The sequence below is a fragment of the Amphiura filiformis genome, unplaced genomic scaffold, assembly GCF_039555335.1.
Source record: "Amphiura filiformis unplaced genomic scaffold, Afil_fr2py scaffold_28, whole genome shotgun sequence".
NCBI lineage: Eukaryota > Metazoa > Echinodermata > Ophiuroidea > Amphilepidida > Amphiuridae > Amphiura > Amphiura filiformis.
The window spans coordinates 848,220-864,604 of NW_027305492.1; the positions used below are offsets into that span (position 1 = coordinate 848,220).

The following is a 16,385-nucleotide window of genomic DNA, read 5'->3' on the forward strand; positions in this document are numbered from 1 at the left end:
AAACAAACCACATCTTTGTTAAAAACAACCCACATCTTTGGTAAAAACAACCCACATCTTTGTTAAAAACAAACCACATCTTTGTTAAAAACAAACCACATCTTTGTCAAAAACAAACCACATCTTTGTTAAAAGCAAACCACATCTTTGTGAAAAACAAACCACATCTTTGTGAAAAACAAACCACATCTTTGTTAAAAACAACCCACATCTTTGTTCAAAACCACATCTTTGTTCAAAACAACCCACATCTTTGTTCAAAACAACCCACATCTTTGTTCAAAACAACCCACATCTTTGTTAAAAACAACCCACATCTTTGTTAAAAACAAACCACACCTTTGTTAAAAACAACCCACATCTTTGTTAAAAACAAACCACATCTTTGTCAAAAACAACCCACATCTTTGTTAAAAACAAAACACATCTTTGTTAAAAACAAACCACATCTTTGTTAAAAACAACCCACATCTTTGTTAAAACAACCCACATCTTTGTTAAAAACAAACCACATCTTTGTTAAAAACAATTCACATCTTTGTTAAAAACAAACCACATCTTTGTTAAAAACAACCCACATCTTTACATCTTTGGTAAAAACAACCCACATTTTTGTTAAAAACAAACCCCATCTTTGTTAAAAACAGCCTACATCTTTGTTAAAAACAAATCACATCTTTGTTAAAAACAAACCACATCTTTTTAAAGGAGAACCACATATTTGTAAAAAAAACAACCCACATCTTTGTCAAAAACAAGCCACACCTTTGTTAAAAACAACCCACATCTTTGTTAAAAACAAACCACATCTTTGTCAAAAACAACCCACATCTTTGTTAAAAACAAAACACATCTTTGTTAAAAACAAACCACATCTTTGTTAAAAACAACCCACATCTTTGCTTAAAACAACCCACATCTTTGTTAAAAACAAACCACATCTTTGTTAAAAACAATTCACATCTTTGTTAAAAACAAACCACATCTTTGTTAAAAACAAACCACATCTTTGTTAAAAATAACCCACATCTTTGTTAAAAATAACCCACATCTTTGTTAAAAACAACCCACATCTTTGTTAAAAACAAACCACACCTTTGTCAAAAACAACCCACATCTTTGTTAAAAACAAAACACATCTTTGTTAAAAACAAACCACATCTTTGTTAAAAACAACCCACATCTTTGTTAAAAACAAACCACATCTTTGTTAAAAACAAACCACATCTTTGTTAAAAACAAACCACATCTTTGTTCAAAACAAACCACATCTTTGTTCAAAACAACCCACATCTTTGTTAAAAACAACCCACATCTTTGTTAAAAACTACCCAAATCTTTGGTAAAAACAACCCACATCTTTGTTAAAAACAACCCACATCTTTGTCAAAAACAAACCACATCTTTGTCAAAAACAAACCACATCTTTGTGAAAAACAACCCACATCTTTGTCAAAAACAACCCACATCTTTGTTAAAAACAACCCACATCTTTATTAAAAGCAAACCACATCTTTGTTAAAAACAACCCACATCTTTGTTAAAAACAAACCACATCTTTGTTAAAAACAAACCACATCTTTGTTCAAAACCACATCTTTGTTCAAAACAACCCACATCTTTGTTAAAAACAACCCACATCTTTGTTAAAAACAAACCACATCTTTGTTAAAAACAAACCACATCTTTGTTAAAAACAACCCACATCTTTACATCTTTGGTAAAAACAACCCACATTTTTGTTAAAAACAAACCCCATCTTTGTTAAAAACAGCCTACATCTTTGTTAAAAACAAATCACATCTTTGTTAAAAACAAACCACATCTTTTTAAAGGAGAACCACATATTTGTAAAAAAAACAACCCACATCTTTGATAAAAACAAACTACATCTTTGTTAAATTTTCAATTATTTCGATCCACAGCCGCGGGCGTACTTGCTTTGGATGGTAATACCCTTTACTATTTTGGCACTGCCGGTGGTTTGTACAGCGTAGACTTATCCACTGGGAGCGAAGAAACCGTTGACTCGTCATTGCCCGTGGTTAGAGAGGCGTCAATAGTTGGAAGGTGAGAATAACTTTATATTTTCCTCCACCCAACTGCACGGGGTCTGTCCGTCAGTCCGAAACACCGTCAGTCCGAACCACCGCTAGTCCGAATTTTTAAGGTTAGGTTTAGGTTTAGGTTAAGGTTAAGTGTTAGGTAAGCTTAAAATTCGGGATAGCGGACCAGTTTAAACTCCCCGCTAAGGCCGATTCATTTCACATTTTAGGCGGGATGGAGCCAATTGGGACCCAGCTATAGCTGCCATTGAGGTGTAGAAATGCCTGAAATTAGATTCGTCTATACATGAACCCATCTATGAAGTTTCTCGTTTAAATTTATCTGCTAAGGTCACAGGTTAAACACGCCAAATTTGCATAAATTGGTCAAACAATAGACAATCTCAATCCAATCAATCAATCAATCAATCAATCAATCAATCAATCAATCTTTTATTTTTCATCAATCTCATAAAGCATACAATGTAACAACAGAGGTAAATTAAATTATTGCACATTAACAAGTATTGATGAAGGCAGGTACATCACAAGGGCAAGAGGCCTGAAAACGATGTACCACCTTATAACATATTTATATCACAACATTAATTATACACAAAAACATAAAAACATACAAAGAACCCATCTTAAGTTATACAAATACAAATTAAAGCAAACAAATAATTAAGCAGTGTTTGTGTGATAATACATTATGGTGAATTGTATACAGAGTCGGCAAAAACAAGAAATTATGAGATTATGAGAGGTATTAATTAGATTTTAAATACCTTATAATGCTATTTTTTATTATTTTAATATTTTTTAATATTTGTTTACCGAAACGATTTTTGGTAGATACTTCATACGTAATGTTCATTGCCAAATCAACAGAAATGCCAGCAATATCGATGGCAACAAAGTAAAACATTATTTAAATGGATTCTGTACCACTCGAGGGAGCAACAGGACATTTTACAGCTGGAACCTTGATATAAATAAGTAAAAGTTGCTGAATTCGGTACCAGAGTTGCTGAATTTGACACTTTGAACAGTGCAAAACCGATGGGGAGACTACTTATTTAAAAAAAACTCCAAAAACCTATTATTTTTTATATCTACATTTAAACACTTTGGTCAAAACAGGTAAGTTGTTAGTTATGTCAATAGCGATAATAAATAGCAATTTGTTTTTTTAAGGGTGCTACGTGTCATTGTATTGAACAAAATATTACCAAAAGTGCCCAAACCTGTTCGAGTGACATGTCATATTATATTTTATTTTGTGACAATATCTATTCAGAAATCAATCGCGGTGGTTTCCAATTGATAGCAATGCTTCGACACTGATGCATGACTAAAGCAAAATTGAGAAAATAAAATGGCAGCAGATCGTCACACATTTTTGTTAGGAAGTGCCTACAGAGGTACTCCGCTGCAGGCTAGTCTATACCGGATCTACTTCAGAGTACAGACGCGGACGCACACATTGTGCCGACTTTGAGGTACGCATACCTGCAGCAGAGACGCAGCACTACGCACTGGTAACGCGCTGTATATGCGAGCGTTGTCACTTTGTACTTCAGAGTGGACAAACTGTAGGACACGGCTTTTTGACCCGCGTTTACGGTACACTGCTTAGGAGTAGCTCTGCCGGATGATCTGGAGTAGCCCTGTGGGGTGATCCGGAGTAGCTCCAGAGCAGTGAGAAATGTACGTAAATATATAATACAAATTAAAATGAAAACCGTATGGGTGATACTTTTTGCAGGCATTTATTATCATGCATTTCTTTTCTTTTATTGTTTCTCCATATAGCAACATATACATGGTAATGGGGATAGGTAATGAAGCAAACGACATCAGGAGTTATAATCTAGACACAGAAGCGAAGGCTACACTCGTGACCTCCGCCATGACACCGCATGGAATGGTCGTTGACACCTCAGGCTCAGGTAAATATATAGATATTTGTGTAGGGGTGTAGGAGTTAGAGAATAAAGGTATTGGCCTTAGCCACTCGAGTGTATCTGTCGTCTCATACTACTACTACTACTACTACTACTACTACTACTACTACTACTACTACTACTACTACTACTACTACTACTACTACTACTACTACTACTACTACTACTACTACTACTACTACTACTACTACTACTACTACTACTACTACTACTACTACTACTACTACTACTACTACTAATAATAATAATAATAATAATAATAATAATAATAAAACGAGATTTTTAAAAGGCGCATTAATACACGCAAATGCGGCCTCTAAGCGCCGGAATAAACTAAAATATAACGAACTGAATTGGCAAGAAAATACAAGCAATATAAACACATTATGAAACAATTTAAAACAGATATAAAACATATAAAAGTTTAAAAATAGAAACTTAATTTAAAAACAAAGATGAGAGAGACTCTAGAGCGACACGCCTTGATGAAGATTACAGAGCAAAAAACACAAAGCACCGCAAAAACCAGACAACAGGCGTGTCGCTCCCAAGTCCTCAATGGCAGAAACATTATTCACTGCTCCAAGACATGAATGCAAAATAAGAAACTAACGACACTGGAATGCAAAGAGCGCAAACCAAAAGCAGACATGCTGTGGAGCAGAGAGAAAAAAATCAGATTTGAAACAGAATAAAAACAGGCAAAAATATACACAATGATGAGCAACACGGGCGACATCATTATTTTAAGTAAAACAACGAGGCGAGTTTTTCGCCAAAACTAATGATGTCGCCCGTGTTATAGGAGACGATAGATGCACGACAGCGGCTAAAAACAATACCTTTATTCTTATTATTAAACACTTCAATTTAAATAGAAATATCATAAATATTACAAATTCTAATCAAATTAAATCCTACATTTTACAAGGAACTACCTAGGGCTTAAAATCGATCAGTCACGTTGTTGCTTTGCGCCTCCGATTGGTTCAAATAGCGAGTACGCGTTGATGCACACGCGCTGGTCCGTGTGATATCGTGTCATATAGCTTCATATCACCCGGGTAAAACCCAATAATATTGCAGGGACGTTCTCAAGTGTTGAAGAATGTACAATATGGAAGTGGTATGTTTTAAATGACGATCTGATTAAAAGTAACTTCCTGTTTTTGAGAGCACTTTGGGGACACTTTGACCTCTGACATATCGGGAAAATTGCTCTAATTATTATTCATTTATTTATTAATGTAATATTGTTATCATTGACAATATTTTCAATAATTAATCTATATCATATTCATATTTTTAAACATTTTTTATTCTAAAATAATATATAACCAATTTTCCCGATAGCTCAGAGGGCAAAGTGTCCCAAAACTGTAAAAAAACTACAAAAACTGTCCCACAATATATTGCAATGCCGATTTGGCTTATTAAATGAAAGTATTGCTCCATGTATTCCTCATGCCACCAAGTCGTGGCCTCTTTACATATTAATGACACAATTTTACATGTATCATACATCCGGTAAAACTTAATTATAACAGGTACAATATCTACCGTGAAAAGATCATTAGTCTTTTTGAAATATGGTGGGCACAAAAGGAGAGGGCGTACTTTGATTTGGGTAATCCTTTTGTCAGCTGAGAAGCATACAAAAGATTGCCCAAACCAAACCAAAGTACGTCCTCTCCTTCTGTGCACGCCATATCTCAAAAGGGCTAATCTCGGGTGCCATGAATGACGATGATGAAATTTAATTTGTCAATATTTTCAGGACATTCATTGACAATAGAAACCGTAACATCTGTATTATTGTCCTTTCGATGCTTCGCCAGTTCATAAAAAATATACTCCCCTTTGTAATGCGGATTCAATTGGGATAAAGTAATGTACCTTCATGTTTCTTTTTTCCCAAGTAGATCATAGCAGAATGACGCCAATAATGCCTGTGTCTTCATTAAATGTGTTACGATTCATGTCAATGATCATTAACGACTAATGACTCTAACTATCTATATGCTAATGGCAATGGCTAATGGGATGTGCTCACTGAGCACAAATTACCTCTAGTTTATATTTGATTTGACTGGGCCAGGCAACCTTCTCGCTGTCAACGGCAAAACATTATAGACATAACTGTGGTCTAAGACCACGAACACAGCTATGTTGTGACCCCATAATGACCTTAAACCCCAAAATCTCAGAACACCCCATGGACATTGGCTAATGTCAATTCACTTGTGCACGTGGCATCACCCTACTATGTTATTTGCACCTAAAATGGGGACGAAGAAGCGGGAAAACGGGGACGAGAAGAAGGGTAGAAAAGAAAGAAAGAAGGGGAAGGAGAGCGAGAAAGAGAAGAGAAAGCGGGAGAGGGAGAAAGAGAAGGGAAAGGGGAAGGAGAGGGGAAGGAGAGGGGAAAGAGTAGCATCACTCTGCTACATTATTTGTGGCAGAAGCATTGTGAAAGTATTTCGTTTTACACCGGAAGTGAGCCCCTGAATGACCTCTGACCCCAATAAAAATACCACATATAAACTGGTTATCTGCAAATCATGTGCGAACTTACCGTTGCTGTCTTGTTTTTCTTAGCAAATACACATTTTTGAAGTTATTTCGTTTTATATCTTTGACCCATATAAAAATACCACATTATACCAAAAGTGATCCCTTAATGAGCTTTGACCCCAAATCTGGGTACACTCCATTGACACTGTGTAAAAACCACGCATGTGTGCAAGTGACGTCAGTGTCCCACGTAATTTGTGGGAGAAGAAGCATTTTAAAGGTTTTTCGTTTTATACCGGAAGTGACCCTTATTGACCTTTGACCCCAAATCTGTGTATGCCCAACAGACGTTGGGTAATTACAATATATGTGTCCAAGTGGCGTCACTGTCCCACGTAATTAATGGGAGAAAAATCATTTTGAGTTGAAATCACGTTTTTGACCCAAATGACCCCACGAGTTTCATGTGACATGTAGGGGCACGGGCAATGATGGTTGTGACCAAGTTAAGTCAAAATCACTGTAAGCATGTTAGTGCTAGAGCAAATGTTATGGTTGACAGAAGAAAGAAAGAACTAAATTCGAGTATACAGATATGAAAAACCTAGCCGGGCAGTGCACGGTGTAACATGTGTTTGCACACGATAATCAACTTAGGGTGCCGAATTCGGCACTAAATACGGCGTGGATACTACAGAACTTTGCCTCTACCGTTTTAAATTACTCTGTATATTTGTATTTCATCTTCTCGAAAAACTACTTAACGAGAATCCAATCAGATTCACGTAACAATCTACGAATCTGAAGGCCTGGATGGTATTTTATGACACTGTGAATTCATCGTGTCATACTCGGGAGGGATAGACTTGATTGATTTGATAGTGTACAGTGTCGGCAAAAAATGATCAACACTTGTTTAGGGTGTCAAAATTAGGCAAAACTTATTGGAGAAAGCGAACTGAAAACTTGCTTAAGGAGTCAATTTACTCACAGAGTGGTGCGGGGTGTTTGAAAATAAAATTGTCACGCATGATTACACTTGCATATTTGAATGGGCCCCGGGTAGAAAGTAACATATGTTTGTAATTCAACGGTGCAAATACTTCTATATTAATGTTCCTTACATTCCTTCCGAATGGCGCGCCAAAGCTTATTTGCCTTCGTCTTTTAGTTCTGTGTTCACGGAATTCCTTGCCCCTCCCATGGATGTGCAAAAAACTTTTTCCTCCATATGCAAATGCTCCTATTTTTTTAATGGTTCAGGTAGCTGTTGTGTGTTGTGAGCACTGCGAACAGATCATTTTGCATAAGTGAACGTGTACATTATTGTATTGGGCTAATCCAGTTGAAATGCATACCCCACTTATTGAGGGCATTACGTACCTTAATCTTCCACACAAGGTGCGTAAATTTTAAATAGGGTTACCTGAATGGGTGACTCCATTTGAAATCTATACCCTCTGTGTGGGAGATTCATGTCATTGAGATGGCATTTGTAAACTTGGATTTACAAATTAATCCCGTAACCATGATAACATTGTATAATAAACAGCCTGAAAAATGATTATCTTTTAAAAACTATCATCAGTATTTTTCTGGAGGAAAAGGCGGGGGGGTTGGGGGGTAAACTTGGGGCAAAAATTAGGGGGAAATCGAAAACTTTAGCCCTTTTGGCCTAAAAAGTTTCAAATTTTCAAAATTGAGGGAATGACTCATGCCCCACTGGCGCAGCCACTGGTACTATATTTTGTTTTCTTTTACCCAGATAATGTACTTTATTACGGATCCGCTTCTAACGATAAGTCATTGTGGAAGATAACTACCCTAAACCTTGCAACTAGTGCCGAAGAAGTTTTGGTGCAATATTCTGGTCCAGTACCAACGGCTATTGCCCTTTATAATGGAGGCCTCATGTATACACGTAACCAGAAGGTGTATAAAGTTTCCAAAACTGGTGACGACCCGCAACCCTATACCGTTGGAAGAGGTTGGGGTGGTGGAACAGGCCTTACAGATTGTGACAACATTTATGATGTTGCGGTGGATAATGGTATGTATACACAGATACAAAATGGCTATTCCAGAAAATAAGTGCACACCCCTTATATATAGGGGAGTAACTTTTCAATAAAAATAAATGTCTGGATTTTCAAGTTTGCTTTCTAAAAACGACTGGAATTCCAGTTGCCAATGTTACTGCAAAAAGCTTGGAAGTCATTTATCATGCAATAAAATGCATGATAAATCACGGAATTTACCGAAATGAGCCTCTTTAATTGAGGATAATTGATTGGAACTGTTTTTCTGTTGGATATCGTCACCTTTGGACACTTTAAAAGTCTGGATTTCCAACAATCATTTGACTGGATAAAAATCCCGGAAATTCGAACTCCTCTGTTCGCCAACGAAGTGTTACGTGTAATCCGATTATCACTATGTCAACTGGATCACGCTTATGAGTTCTGCACAACGATCGAAAAGATCGCAACACAAAGTCTATGATGGCATGTACTACCAATTCCAAAAGGTGCGTGATCCAGTTACCAAGGAGTTATGTAACCACTTCGCTAGCGAATAAGTGGTGTGCATCTAAACATCTCAAAAAAAGTAGTTACCACCCTTTAAATAATGGCCATTAAAAACGGACTATTGTATTACAAGTCTGTTAAATGCGTTCAGAATTTATTTCTGCGCATTTTGACACCTCATTTGTAGTAATTGTCTAAATATTGACGTTACAGCGTACATTTAAATCAATGTTACCCAAGATTTGAAAGTTGCAGTAAATTCTATTGATTTGTATTCAGTATAATGGAAGGAAATCTGTGTAATGATATCTGAGTGTTTTTGTATTGTTGTAAGTGCAACTTTCAAATCTGGACCTCACTACATTAAATTGACCGGTGTTTTATTGTTTTCTGGGCTATCGTATGAAATGAGGTGTCAAAATGCGCAGAAATGAAATATGAACATGTAATATTGTGATGTGTCTGGATTATTGATTTTGAGATAGCCAATGATAGTATTCAACTTCCTTTGTATTTGCTTGTTCAGGCAGAACTTTAGTCACCAGCTTCTTTTGTTATGCACAGTCGCGCTAAAAGTCGATCGATACATGTTGAAATCAGTACAATTCAGAGATATACCTTTTTGCTATGAAATTAATTTTCTCGGTCAAATATAAAGCAATTTTTTTACTTCAGAAATGTAAGTTAAAACTGTAGTGCTGGATATACATTTTTTTTTTTTCTGGTGTTAAAATTTGGCATGAAATTGTGTCTTTTAGTGTAAGATTTTTGATTTTATAGGCCTTAACTTCGCCTGCGAGCTTTCTTCGGAATTAATTTTTTAGCGTTTCAAACTTATAGTTTGCTAAAGAAAGACATTTCTACCTCTGTAAGGCACATCGTGTTGGTCTATATATTATAGTTTTGTTAGAATATCCGTGTTGATTTCACATTTTTTCACTTGCGACTGCCAAAATGTCCAACGCAGTACTTCATTTACAATATAACCAGCAGAACTAATCGATTTTCTATTGTGGCTTGCAAAATCATCCATCCATGGGTATATTCGCGAGTTGATTTTGACAAAATTGGTAGTCGGAATTGAAAAATGGTGCAATCAAAACCGAAATTCTGACAAAACAATGATATGTAGCTCACGGTGATGTGCGATAGAAAGTTGGGAAAAATCCTTCATTAGCGAACCAAATTAGTTTGAAAAGCTAAAAGTTTGATCCAAGAAAAGCTCGCATGCCAAGTTGAAGCTTATCAAAATCGAAAATCTTACACTAAATGACCGAATTTCACGCCTAAGTTTAACACTGGGATTTGGACAAAAAATATAGTATCAAGCATTATAGTTTTTCATGACATTTACTGAAAAATTAAAATTATTCCTTTTTTTTGGCCGAGAAAATTAATTTTACATTGAAAAGGTGCAACTCAAAATTTTGCGTATTTCAGTACTAAATTGCCTCATTAAATGACTGAGTGAATCTTGTACAACAATAGAAATCGGTTGACTAGAGTTCTGCCAGTGTTTTAAGCAACACTAAAATTGCCATATCTCTGGAGCTATAAGTCTAATTATGATGGAATTTTCAGCAAAATAAAGATCTGAGAATGGCTTGTGTAATACAATCTAAAAACTGTTAATTTTGATTGACATTAGATTCATTTAGCTTGATCGCATCACACGTAAGATACTAGTTCGGCTATAGATGCTATAAAAAGGATTGAAACGAAAAAGTAACAAATACATTAACAAAATTTAAAAAAAAATTAAAACATCATAGAATATGTAAATTTCAATATTCTTTGAGCAATCTAAAACAAAAAAACCTGAAATAAAACCTCAATGAAGATGTGTAAAGGAAATCCAAAATTTGGGTCTTTTTCACTCAAAAAGTAGCAAATTTGGCAAAAAAAAAAAAAGGTTTTCAAAGACATTCTTTATAGTAAATATGCACCGACGTAACTGCAAGGCAACTTCAATTAAAGCGCATGTTAACCTCTTTCATTTGATACCACATTTACTATATACTAACACTTGTAATTTTTTTAAGTTCTGAGTATTTTTCATATTTTGGGTCATGTCCGTTTTTGCTTCGAATTGCCCATAAGTTTTCATGCCCAAAGACGATATGAGTTACTTGTAGGCTTATTCGAAGCTATACTAGGGCTAATGGAATTTATGTTATTTTTTCAGCTGCAGCTTAGTGTTGATGGCCAGGCTTTCCTCAGTGCGACTATCGCATGTCTTAAAGATGTAAAATATATTGGAGATGCAACAGGATCTGGTCACCACGAAGCCGACTGGAATATCTGTGGATTGTAAAGCCAGTAATTCATTGGCTATACTGATGCGCCCAGAATTACAGTGTTAATTATTATTAAAATATTAGGTTAAGGTTACTTATGAATAAATATATTTCTATTTAATTTTCAACTTAGATATATTTCATTCACTTTTACTTCACTTTCAATAAATGTATGTTGGAATCAATAGCAAATTGATTTTATCCCAAAATTAATTTTTTAGTAAATCGATGGGTGACTCCTATGGAGGGCTCAATGTTTAATAATTCGAAAAGTTTTTCGATTAAAAATTGAAGATTTTCGTCGATAAACTTGGTTTATCAATCAAAACCTTGTTTTTTAATCGAAAAATCACCAAGGTTTTTACCAATAAACTTGGTTTTTCAATTGAAAATCCTGGTTTCTCTAATAACTGGACATTGCGCGTCGATAATTCAAGTTTTTCGATCGAAAATCCAAGTATAAATTGCTCATAAACCGAGTTTTTTCAATTGATCATCGTGGTTTATCGTAGGAATATTTTGGTTTTTCAAAATAAAATTTTCGAATTCCTGGACATTTAGCCTTCCATAGACTCCACAGTCCACATCTTTAGAAGTACAACTAAAGTTTGGTAGTGACGTCAATGCTCGTTCGCCTGTGCCGAGAAACCGCCCTTGTACGCGTGTGTGTATGCTTTGCGATTCGATAGCGTCCGATAACGTCATCGTCACTACCAAACTAATTCAGGCAGCTAGAAATGGTGACACGCATACCAATGCATTGTCGTCCTAGTTTCTATGTGTATTTTGTGTCCTCTTCATTCATTCATTCATTCATTCATTCATTCATTCATTCATTCATTCATTCATTCATTCATTTATTCATTCATTCATTCAAAATTTTATTAAAACTGACACAGCAGTAAGTAACTCGTAAGCACTTAAGAGCAAAACTTTTAAACACTTGAGAAAATTCCTGCAATCTTATTGGTTCTTAGCCGTGCCACTATATGAATCGATTTAACATTTTTAAATATTCTAAAAGCTCATTTTGAATTGTTTATAGGGTAGTAGTGCATAAACACTTTCATGTTTCATAGCCAAGTCGAAAAAAACTTTTTAACACAAAAAAGCTGATTTTCGGCCAAATTTACCTTATAATGGTCAAAATTCCAAAATTGGCCCATTTGCACTTTAAAGTGCCAAAATCATAAAAAAACCAGATTTTAAAAAACACATTTTGGATAATTACCTAAATAATTTTATCACACCCATGGCCACCAAATAAAAGTCAGATCTTGAATGCTGGCGATATAAAGTAAGATTAGAATACATCATTAAAATACATTAAAATCTTTTAGACTGTTAGTCTATTTTTTTTTGTTATAATATAATATAATATAATATATACCAGCACTTAATATAATCGTTGCACGTTAAATAAATTACGTGATGCACAAACATGAACTTGAAAGCCTTTGCAGTTTCTTTACTGTCATCGCATAATTTGCTTCTTTTTGCATTATCCGTGTCAGTTTTTGGTTTCCTCGGTTATTTCGCGCTTTGGTCATAGCAGTAAAAAAGACATTTCAAATTCGTCCAAAAATCACGCCCGAAGAAACTCGAAATCAATTTCATTAATCGGTGAATTTTTTAGTTTTATTTTATTTCATATTTTGTGTCATTCATAATTCAAGTTCGTCTCAACTGGCAATGTTCACTGATAGGTCAGTCAAATTATGAAATCACCCACCACTAACTGGAACAGAATCCATTTCACATGCACCCATCTCCCAAAAGGTCAAACAAAAACATATCAAAGGTCCCCGAAAATCAAAGTGTGGAACAGTGCCTAATTTACATAAATCCAACCAAAATGGTCGCTACTGCAGGGGTGAAATTTCAAAATTGGTCAAATCTTGCTAAAAAAACCATACCAATGTATTCCTTCCGTCATAAGGATTCAGAGAAAGTATATCTTGACCTATATCCGATGTCCAGGTCTTGGATTCCACAGGGGACACAATTTTAAAAAAAATAGTCTCAGATTGCTCCTCTTGCAAAAACATTTAAGAAAAAAGAATAGTTTGCCATATCTCAGATGGTTTGTTACCTTAGTAACGTGGCAAAAAAGATCAAAATCTATTGAGGCCTATTGACCTTGACCTATATTGTGATGTTAACTATGTAACAAAACATCCAAAACAATACAACTTGACACATTTTGATTTACTTTTGCCAAAGGAACAATTTGAGACCAGTTGGATTAAAATTGGAGTATTTCTTTATTGTAGATGCATGTGGGCCCCAAAATGTGACCTTTGACCTTTTTGCCTATAACTCAAGAACTCTATGTCGGAGATATATCAAACTATACTTTTTGGGGCGCCCGCTACGGCGGGGCACATTATTAGGCTTTACTTTGCACAAAGCTTCTAATTTCGGTCTTGCTAGATTTACTTCACAACTGTTTTGCTTAAAAGTATGCCCAGCTTAGAAATAAAAACACATTTTTCTTGGTTTTGGTTTTATTATTGTGCGTATAGACCCGTAATTCTTTGTTTAAAATACAAAATTAATGGACTCATGAAAACACCAAATAAACCGATCGCGCTGTGTAGCTTTGGCTGTTGGTACCAGCGAGGATAGGCGCTTGATGTGTTTTCATGGTTTCGTTTTGCGGATTGGGAGATATTTAAAATAATTTTGGGTTGTTTAATATAAATGTATTTTTTATAAACATTGTCAGTGCAATAATACATCTGTTTAAATGAATGAAATGAAAAGTACTTTGTAAAAGCAAAATAATTATTCGTCTATACTATCAATCATAACAGTCTCACCCCTGCTTAATAGTATGGTCGTTGGACATTTTGACCCGGAAAAAATTGGTAAAAAGCTGATTTTTGCACCAGACAAGCAGAAGACATCATAAAACATCATATCCAAAATCCGAAGAAATCCTCCTTGGGGAATTTGTTTTATCCAAGATGGTCGCCAAAATGGCTGCCACAACATATAATTAGCTGTATCTTAGCTTCTAAAGCAGATATGATGATGATTTTAGTGTCTTTGAATAGGTTTAAGAGGTCAGAGAATTCAAATTTGTACAAATCTAACACACTGATGTCTTCAATCACACTGAAATCCAAGATGGCCGCCAAAATGGCCGCCACAACATATAATTAGCTCTATCTTAGCTTCTAAAGCAGATATGATGATGAATTTAGTGTCTTTGAATAGGTTTAAGAGGTCAGAGAATTCAAATTTGTACAAATCTAACTCACTGATGTCTTCAATTACACTGAAATCCAAGATGGCCGCCATAATGGCCGCCACCACCACATATGATTAGATATATCTCCACTTCTGAAGCAGATATGATGATGATTTTAGTGTCCTTGAACATATTTCAGAGGTCAAAGAATTCAAATTTGTACATATCTAAAACACTGAAGTCTTCATTCACACTGAAATCCAAGATGGCCGCCAAAATGGCCGCCACCACCACGTGTTATGTTTAGGTATATTTTGGCTTATGAAGCAGATATGATAATGATTTTAGTGTCTTTGAATATGTTTTAGGTGACGCAGAAGTCAATTTTGTATTTATCAAAAGTACTTAGTCACTCTCTAAATTTCAAAGATTTAAAAATAAGTCGAAGAGACTTATTAAAATGACAAAACTTTTGAAAGACTTAAAATTCAAATCTTTATTAGAGTATAATTTAAATCCATTAGATTTGAATTTTAAGTCTTTTCAAAGTTTTGTCATTTTAATAAGTCCCTGGAATTTAGAGAGCAAGTCTTCACTCACACTGTAATCCAAGATGATCCTCAATATGGCTAAAATCAAACATGCTTAACTGTATATCTCAGCTTCTGAAACCAATGATGATTTTCATCTTTGAATAGGCTTTTAAGAAAATGTAGGTTTTAGGGTTGCAGATTTCAATGTTGCAATTACTTAAAACACGGAAGTAAGTGCTCAGTAACAATAGAATCCAAAACAGGTGCCACCGCATGATTTTCTATATCTCAGTTTCTGAAGCAAAAGTAGCTATCTTCGACTTCATCTGCAAGTATAATCACCTCAGCGTTTTGGCAATTTTCTCCTCTGCAATCTCCACAAGCTGTGACACATTTAAATCCTTTTGCGACAGGAACATCCGTTATTTCCACAAGGACTCCTGGAGGATAGTTTACATTTGTATCATACAAACTTAAGCAAGCCTTATGGTGCTGTATCTACGTCCGTAAGGACCGGTGCTAGTACGGTGTCAGAGAGTTTCCAACCCCATTGATTTGGATCCAAGTTATTGCTTGTGAGCTTTCTCCAAAGTATGACCTGCAAAAGAACACTCAGACTGTGAAAATACGCTGCTCTTTTTTAACTAGGTGGAAGCTTTTGTGGATCAAGTGATGCTTTATTTGATGATACCATCGCCATGAATTAAGCGAACCGCAGACCGTTTAAAGAATCTTCTTCTCTGCCACCGCATAAGACAACAAATAATCTGATGCCATTTGTACCAATCTGTTCTAATGTCGCCTCAGGATCGCTCATCTAGAATGATATCTGCTGCAATTCTTCTTATCTTCTGCAACAAACTTGTCTTTCCATGTCGAAATGTTGCAGAAGTGGAGTCACAACCACTCCATGCATGGATAAACAGGACCTGAGATGGAATGTCAATACTTCACCAATGTTGTTAATAAGGTCTTGAACTTTCCAACCCACCGATATCAGCTATATTCTGGTCCTCAGTGGCACTTCTCTTCCTTGTCTTGAACATTGAAGGAGTCTTGAAGGGTACATTCCACTATCAATGTGTCAGCATTCTCTGGTACTATTGTGCACCATCCATCGACTCAGCAGCGAGATAAACTGGCATTTGTTCTTATCATATTCAGCTCACAGAATCTATGAAGGTTCTCATCATGACCAGCAGACCTTCCTCTCGAATGAGAAGAACAACAGTCAGTTTATCTCGCTGCTGAGTCGATACTTGGAAATTGGAAACCAATGGTCAGATCGTGCACAATAGTACTGGA

The 16,385-nt window shown here is 35.5% G+C and overlaps 1 protein-coding gene across 2 annotated transcripts in view; it reads left to right on the top strand.

Moving 5' to 3' along the window:
- Positions 1-12,955, top strand: part of LOC140143797 (uncharacterized) — a 44,064-nt gene extending 31,109 nt beyond the window's left edge. For both annotated transcript variants that reach the window (XM_072165613.1, XM_072165614.1), the window contains exons 4-7: positions 1,926-2,070; positions 3,861-3,997; positions 8,292-8,576; positions 11,240-12,955. In XM_072165613.1, coding sequence (XP_072021714.1) covers positions 1,926-2,070; positions 3,861-3,997; positions 8,292-8,576; positions 11,240-11,250 — 578 coding nt within the window. In that variant the 3' untranslated portion in view covers positions 11,251-12,955. The remainder of the gene's footprint in view (positions 1-1,925; positions 2,071-3,860; positions 3,998-8,291; positions 8,577-11,239) is intronic.
- Positions 12,956-16,385: the final 3,430 nt, after the last annotated feature.